Source organism: Gavialis gangeticus, unplaced genomic scaffold (genome assembly GCF_001723915.1).
Source record: "Gavialis gangeticus isolate Ggan-Ray unplaced genomic scaffold, GavGan_comp1, whole genome shotgun sequence".
Classification (NCBI taxonomy): Eukaryota; Metazoa; Chordata; order Crocodylia; family Gavialidae; genus Gavialis; species Gavialis gangeticus.
This window is the reverse complement of record NW_017729025.1, coordinates 134,990,863-134,999,400: the sequence shown is the minus strand read 5'-3', so window position 1 is coordinate 134,999,400 and position 8,538 is coordinate 134,990,863. Positions and strand designations below refer to the sequence as shown.

General features: G+C 43.5%; 1 protein-coding gene across 1 annotated transcript in view; it reads left to right on the top strand.

Moving 5' to 3' along the window:
• The window catches only part of ZNF143 (zinc finger protein 143), an 85,764-nt gene that overhangs the window by 59,536 nt on the left and 17,690 nt on the right, over nt 1–8,538 (top strand). Inside the window, exons 8-10 of the mRNA XM_019519591.1 lie at nt 503–622; nt 2,106–2,181; nt 3,670–3,795. Coding sequence (XP_019375136.1) covers nt 503–622; nt 2,106–2,181; nt 3,670–3,795 — 322 coding nt within the window. The remainder of the gene's footprint in view (nt 1–502; nt 623–2,105; nt 2,182–3,669; nt 3,796–8,538) is intronic.

Here is an 8,538-nt window from a genome sequence, read left to right as displayed (position 1 = left end):
GTGCTCCTTGATGATCTTCTCAAAGAGTTTCCCCAGGATTGAGGTAAGACTGACGGGCCTATAGTTACCCGGGTCCTCCCTCTTCCCCTTCTTGAAGATGGGGACCACATTTGCTACCTTCCAATCATCTGGCACCTGGCCCAAGCACCACGATCGCTCATAGAGCTGTGCCAGGGGCCCCGCAATAACCCCAGCTAGCTCCCTCAACACCCTGGGGGAAAGTAGACTGCAAGAAAAGAATCAGTGAATGCAGGAATTCTTTAACTTACATCAAATTGGCTGTGTATTTTTAAACCTATTAATATTTCATTGTCAGTTCAGCATCACTTCAGAAGATACAAATATGCATATTTGTTGCTGACTGGAGTTGTCAGGCAGATCAAGCTGCCAGTGTTCAGAAACACCTTTAATCAGGATAAATTCTTTTGAAAACAAGATTTGTCCAATTGATTATAATCATGACTAAATTAATTTTAATATTGTGGTATTTGTTTTATTCTAGATTGTCTTGCAAGGACATGGCACAAGAGTGACTGCTAAATCTCAGCAGAGTGGAGAGAAAGCTTTTCGCTGTGAATATGATGGCTGTGGGAAATTGTACACAACAGCTCATCATCTTAAGGTAAGAAGTCTTAATGAGTATCTGGTGCTTTGTAAATCTTCCTTAAAAGTATCTGAGCAAAAATAATGGAAGTGTGCATTAAGTCAGGCACAGTGTCATTATTTTATCATAAATATAGTACACTGAAATCTCTATCAGTTAGTAGTCTGTCTGCCCCAAGTACTCAGTTTGTCCAACATATTATGTAATGAAAATTTTGAGATTTTTGGATCCTAATTTTGAGAAACACTGCATAGAGCATGTGTGAAACAAAAATCATTACAGCTGAGTACAGGAAAGATCAGCAGGAAATAAGGTTGAACAAAGTTTATTCTTCTGATTGTCAAGGCATGATGGAAACAGATGTACAGCATTTTATATTAGGCTCGTGTGTTGGCAACATCACAGAGAGTATCTTTTTTCATCAAAATAACCAATAGTATTTGAAAGCTAAAATGAGATTTATTTGACAGTGCAATTCACATTTATACATAATACAGCAGAGTTTCCCATCTTGTGATGTATAACGTTACTCTATTGCAACGTCTAATTCTTTAGAGTGATCAAATATTTGAAAAAATAATCTGGAACATCTGGTCTTTTCTGCCTCCCCACTCCCTTGTTCCGTTTCTTAATCCAGGGCTCAGCTCTGATACAGGAAAAGTGTAGAGAAATGTCTGGGTTAATAGCTTTCAGGTGGAGGCAGGGTACAGTTGGATTCCGTTGCAGTGCAGCACAGTCTAGAGCAATGGTTCTCAACTTTTTCAGACTCAAGGTACCTCTCAGTAGATTCGAGGCACCCCTTGGAAAATGCCAGCTGTGAGTTTTCAGTCAATTTTTGACAACAGAAGATTAATAGAACAGTTCTTCTGTTATAAAGAACTCAGAAAGACCATGACAGGGTGAAATTTTTTTAATACTGGATTCCTGAGTTTATCATGTGAATCAGGTTTGTAAACCTAACAGTGCTTACATTGTATAACACCTTGTGGCACCCTTGAAAGGATCTTCACAGCACCCCAGGGTGTCATAGCATCCTGGCTGAAAATCACCAGTCTAGAGGCAGTTAGTCTCTGACTCTGTGTGGGTCTAATGCTGTGGTGGAAGGCTGGCCAGAAGTCTCATGCAGAGTGGTTGTGGGGGTTGAGAGATGGTTAGGGTGGAGAGTGGACTTTGAGGCACACATACAATCAGTCAAATTACCATCAGTTTCACTGTTTTACCTATTGGATGGCTGGCCTGCGCATGTTTACAGAAACCTGTTTCTGTAAAACTGACCAGAGCTATTAGATCAGAAAGTGAAAACAAACATAACTAATTCTCAGTATATGTTGTCATCCTACTTCTTTAAATCTGCATCTCTAGTTAAGTAAGGATGCTTCTGGCAGAGTAAATTCCAGAAGGAAAAATGGAACTGCTAGTGTCTGAGAGTGAAATAATTTTTGTATTGGAGAAATCAAGTAACAGCTTTATGACAATGGTGTGTTGGATATTTTTTTAACAGGTGCATGAGAGGTCACACACAGGAGATCGACCATATCAGTGTGAACATCCTGGCTGTGGCAAAGCTTTTGCAACAGGTAATATTGGTTACTGTCTGTCTCTTATGTAAGAAGTAAGGTCAATAATGCAGTTTTTAAACTGCTGTGCCAAAGCACTTCTTGTCATTTATTTATGTATATGAATTGTATAGAAACAGACAGATTTTCAGCTAATGCTCTTTGAAGATGAAATGAGGACTATGGAAAAGAAAGGGTATTTGAATGCAACTGAAGCGGGAATGTAATGAAACAGAGAGGAAGAAAAAGGAAAATGTGCAATCTAGCATTCTGTTATCAGTTTTATGCTATGAACAGAAGTCTCTGATGTGAAACAAAAGTAACCACACTAATGAGGGGAAAATATCAAGGCTCAACTAGCTGTCTACACATAAGGGTATCTAAGTCTCTGATCACCAGGGATCCTGGTTTTCTCTGTTTAATTCTCTGAGTTAAAAATCCCAAATTCTCTGATTAAAAACCCCAAAATCCACATTTTCCTTGATTAAAATGACACACCACTATATATATAGGTGTCAGTTGAACACAATGCTTTATTGATATATTTACAATTTTAAAGCAGTTTGGAAGCCTACCAGTGCCTCAATTATTATAATAAAATAAATTCTGAATACCTATAAATTTGGCGTATGATATTTGGGTTTTTTATCATGGAAAATCAGAGCTCCCCCTTTGGTCCCCAGGATGAGGGTCCAGCTGTGGCTGTTCCCCCTGCTGATTTGTGGCACTGAGCAGCCCTGTTATATGCCAGTCCCCTGCCCCAGTGTGTGGGTAGTGCCTCCTTTCCCCCCACGTGGCCTGTGCCCCTCCTCCCTACCCCCTCTTGACCGACCTCCACATAAACTTACCTGGAGGGAGCTGTGGGAGCCTGCTGTCTTAGATTCATAGATTGTAAGGGGCTGGAAGGGACCTTGCAAGGTCATCAGGTTCAGCCCCCCCTGCACTAGGCAGGAAAGACAGCTGGGGTCAGGTGACCCCAGCAAGGTGACTGTTCAGTATCCTCTTGAAGATTTCCAGGATAGGTGATTGCACCACCCAGAGATGATCCAAGTAGGGTGCGGGGCCCAGGGCAAATCAACCTGTGTGGAGCCCATCCCCAGATGCAAGGAAGTTGGCGGCAGATTTGGGGGGTGGGTGGGGATGCTAAGCGGCTGGACGTGAAGCCGGCAGCAGCAAAGAGTCACCGTGGCCACTCCGGCCGGCTTCGCGGGGCCCCCCAAAGCGCAGAGCCCGGGGTGGTCTCTCCAATTTGCCCCCCAGGACAGCCCTAGCACCGCCTGTCCACTGCTGCCTGGCTGCCATGTGCATGTCCATGCACACACATGGTGCCCCCTGCCTGATCAGCCTCCTCCCACTCCCCATGGCTCTTTGCAGGCTTTTTGTGTGACGTGATGCTTTCTGACTGATGTATTTTTAATCATACAGTATTGTAATATCTAAGTTTTGGGTTTTCCTTTCTGTTCTGTTTTCTTCTGTTCCTTCCTTCCTTCTGTTAAAACTGTGTTCAAGGCTATGGATTAAAAAGTCATGTCCGAACACATACTGGGGAGAAGCCCTATAGATGTACAGAGGAGAACTGCACTAAGTCGTTCAAGACCTCTGGAGACCTGCAGAAACATATCCGAACCCACACAGGTATGAGGAGCATTTACAACAGCCATGCTCTCTCTTATTTTCTTGTTTGTTTTGTCTAGATTTTTATTTCAGATGCATTAAAAAAAAAACCTCTTCTGCGTTCTCCATGAAATGGTCACTTGAAAAACAATGAAAATCAAGTCTAGACAACAGCTCCTATCCTCATGCAAACCCTCTGTGGACGCATACACAAGCATCCATCATCCCTCTATTTATTTGAATAGGGATTGTCAGTAGCCTGTGTGCACTCCTTTGCTTCTGAGATCTACAACAATAAAAGGGACATTAATTAGAAGTGCACCAATACATTGGTTCATATCATATTGGCACCGATTAAAGCAAAATTAACATTATCGGCAATTGACTTTTTTTGGCCAATGTGGCCGATAATGTTGCTGATAAATGCTGCATGCTTGTGCGCAGCCCGGCAGCTTGGAAAGCAGTGTCCAGCTGGTAAGTCTGTGGGGGAAAACGGGTGGGGCAGGGGCAGATTGAGGCTCCCACAGTGAGGCAGGGAGTGAGGGTAGGGCTGGAACAGGGGCAGGTGCAGGACAGAGCCATGAGCGGCTCATCCGGGGTGGTGGTGGAGGGAGGACAGCTCCCACTGCTGGTGCACCCCAAGGGAAGCATGGAGGGTCACGTTCCCTTGGATCTGTGCGGGGCAAGGGCAGGTTGCCGCTAGGATTGGGGGTGGCGCCAACCTCTTCTCAGTGGGAGGGGCTAGGCTGGGGTTGTGCGCATGTTGGGCGGCAGTGGCACTGGGAGGGGGAACTACAGGGTGGGCTACAGCCACCCCAAAATTTGCAGTAGCCCCCTTCCCCAAACCATCTCCTCCCAGTGCCACTGCCACCCGCCCTGCACACAGCTGTGGCCCAGCTCCTCCCCTGCCCACCGAGAAGAGCCTGGCACCGCCTCTGACCCCAGCCTGCTGCGGCAGCCCAGAGGGCACATGCCCCTCCTTGATTCCCACAGGGAGCATTAGCGGCTGGAGCCACCCCCTTCCTGCCTCATGGCCCCAGACAAACCGCTTGTAGCTCTGTATTGTGCCCACGCCCTGCCCCAACTGGGCAGCGTGTGCCCCACACCCTCTCCCTCTCTCACCATGGGGGACTCGATCTGCCTCCCCGACACTCCTTCCCTCCTCTTGCCCCTTTCTGTGTGTGGCTGGAGGTTGCAACACTAGGTGTTGCAATTTTTAACGTAGGTATATCCAGAGTTCCTCAACCCTTTCAATAAAGACTGAACTTTTTCTTTTCCTGTCCGCTAATGACAGTTCCAGCACCTACCTAGCAACCCCTCTCCACGTTAGTCTGAATTGATTTTTCTTTTCCTACTTCTAGTTCTTTTCTAGACCCTCTTTTTTATTGCTACTCATCTAATCTTCCAGTCTTGCATCAGGCATGTTGAGAGACATCTTGCATTGAAAAGTTTATCTAAGTTTATTCTAAACATGCATTTAGTTTAATAAAAGATGTTACGCCCGAACAATCCTTGTCTCTTGTATAATTCCTGGAATATCTAACACTACCACTTGCATAAGGTATTCTAGCCCTTCCCTAAACATACACTTTTTTTTAGTGCCTGATGCAGTCCGTTTCAAAACTAAGAGCAGAGAGGTTGATAATATGGGAGGTTGTTATCTCTAGGTATCAGTGATGGTTTCTGGTAGCTGGAAGGGCATAGGTCTTGTTCAGGGGAAGAACTCTAATTTACTCTCTGTTTCTGTTGTTAGAGTTATCCTCAGCCACCTAGACTAGCTAATCCAGCAGACTGTGTTATCAGTTTTTAAAGCAGCTATGTTCTGCCACAGTTAGATTAGAAAAACAAAGAGCTGGGTTCACAAACAGGTTGTGTGACATTCCTGCAGGCATCCTTTAATTTAAATTAAAAAGACCGACTTTAAGGGAAATCTGTTGCTGGGTGGGTCTAACTCCAACTTTCCTTTTTATTCTACCTGTAACCTGATGTGGGTTGTTCAAGGAAGGATTATAGGCACCATGGTAACGCCACATCAAGGCATGTGTGCTTAAAAACGGCACATATTCTTTTGGCAGTAAACTGACAAACTTTTCTGGAACAGCTGTTCTAAGGAGTGAAATACAATTTCCTCTGCCAAAAAGTTAACTGCTTTGGAGTTCGTTGGGAGATAATGTCTTTCTTACAGCTTTATTTATTTTACTTCTGTCTTTAGAGTGCTTAATTTTTACTTATGGGATGAATTGATTCCTTCAAGAGTTCTCCAAGTCTTTTCTGTGGCAAAAAGAACAGAAGTTGGATAGCACTTAGTACAAACAAATGTGAAAATACAACATAATAGCATGTAAGGAAGCTGGTATTTTTTAAGGGTTTCAAAAGAGATCAGTGTGGTCTTTAAAATAGGCTAATATAAATTACAAAGCAGAGGTCATGTTCATTATTTAGTGTACCTTTCTGGTAGCATTATATTGCAAATGAGTTTGACAGCAGAAGTTTACTATCCTGAAGTGCTGTGTTTAAAGTTGACAACAGATTAAAAAGGACAGCCATGTTGATACTTAATTTGCCATTAGTGGGCTAAAGAAATAAACTAACATTTCAGGTTTTTTTATCTGGAAAAGGTGCTTTCTTCACTTTTTAAAATGAAGTTCAACTAATATAAAAATGATCCATGTGATACTGGTTATAGGCTCATTTTTGGCACTACAGCTGATGAATGCGTGAAGTGTATGAAGCACTTGCATTTCACAATGACTTTTAAAAATATGAACAGTGTATATGTTTGCCCCATTTGAGTATTGAACCCCCTTGTCCCATAAGAATCATAGAATCATGAGGTCAGTACTTGACACCATGGAAAGGTAAAAGTTCAACTTCAGGGATTTGCCATCACCACTTCTTCAAGATTGGCTCTGGATTAGTTAATACCCAGTGGACAAATTTACTTATCCTATGTACCACCATGTTGGGGTTAGTGGGATCCACAATTAAATGCATCAGGAAGCTGGTCTTCACCACATTTGGGGAAGAGATCACTCTCTTTGCCAACATCTCTGGTAGTCAGATCATCTGTGTAAGAGCACCAAGGGAACCAAATGTAGTGGAGGGGCAACACCAGCACCCGTTATTACCACCAAAGAAACTTTGCAAAAAGGTATCCTTGTAGGGGGAGTCCAAGGATTCTAAATCATTCCAAGATCTCCTTGTGAAGATTGTGGAGACTCTGGAGATGAAGTCAGTGTAAATAAGATCCTGGTATGAGGACTTTTGCCTGTTTTAGGCCTTGCCATAGGTGAATTTATCTTGTGTAACCAAACCTTTTTCATTTTGCTAAGAGAGGAGCTATTCTGCAAATTATTTTTTTTCCTTGCTAAAAGTATAGAATAAGCACTTTATTTCAGAAATCAGTAGGTCAAATATCCAGAATCATAACAATCACTAATGATGAAACTGTCACAAGCTATTGCTGTTTACGAAAAGCTGCATTTTTTCTGCCTGGAACACCAGATATAATACAAATGTTAGGAAAGATAATGTCAGCAATCCTTCAGACCCTGTTTTTGCATTCACACAATTTTCCCTGTGTGGAAGGCAAAAGACCCCTTGGAATATGGTTGACCAACTTGTAAGCCACTGCAGGCCACACCAGTGGGGGCCACATGCCATGCCAATGCTCCCGCCCAACCCCCCACTGTACTGCACAAGCACAATTTCTCCCCCACTGCACTGTGCTGGTGCAATACCCTGTGAATGTGGCCCTGGTTCCCCCCCACATTCCCTACATGGTCCCAGACTCACCCTCAGCTCTCCACACTGCTTCACTGGCCTGCCCCATAGGGCAAAGGCAGGAAGGGGCAGCTGGAGGAAAGAGGAGATTCCAGCTGCTGTTACAACCACAGCCATGGGGGGAGTGAGAGCTGGATGAGAACCTGCAGGCTGCACATGAATCTTTTGGGGCCACATGCAGACCATGAGGGATTATGTGTGGTCAGCCCTGCTTCAGAAGAAACAAGATTAACCAATCACCACAACAATATCAAATTAGCAAGGAACCATGTTATAAAAGTGAAGTGCCCCACAGGGAAATTGGGAGGAACTGTCCATGACCCAGAAGTCATTTACACCTTCCCTTCCGGGGGTGTCAGTACGTTCTCTGTTCTTATTCCTAGACATAACTCTGTATCCTCATGCCACCTTGATTGAATAATGCCCAGCTCTTGGGCTTGGCTTTCCAATAAAGAAGTGATTTTCTTCTCTGAGTGCTTTAATCTTCTTTTAATTTTAATTAGCTTTTAATCCAGAAAACCTGTTATAGGTCAAAATGGTGAGGGTCTTGCCCTATTTACAAGTTCATACCCTTCCCAACAATGGATATCGGAAAAATATCACACGGTATTTGACATTTCTGTTAGCTTTTTGTTCAGCAGGATTGCTCTTCCCATAAATGAGGGTCTGTTTGATGCAGCTAAATCCCTTTAGCTGGCCTTCAGTCACAGTAATGCCTACTGAGATATCAAGTATTTCTATTTTCACTTCAATCCCAACTGTCCTAGAGAGATGGCAGTTGAGTGACAGTATCCTCCAAGACAAAGATCCATATGGGTTGAGTAGAGTGGGAGCATCACTTCCTTAGTTTTACACAAGATGCATTGGGCCATCTCTTGTTTTTCTTAGACACACAACTCTTGAGGGAGAGTGCTCTTCTGAAAAATCTGAATGGAATAAACCACTTCTCACTGGCCTTCATTTATCTGTATAACTGTCATT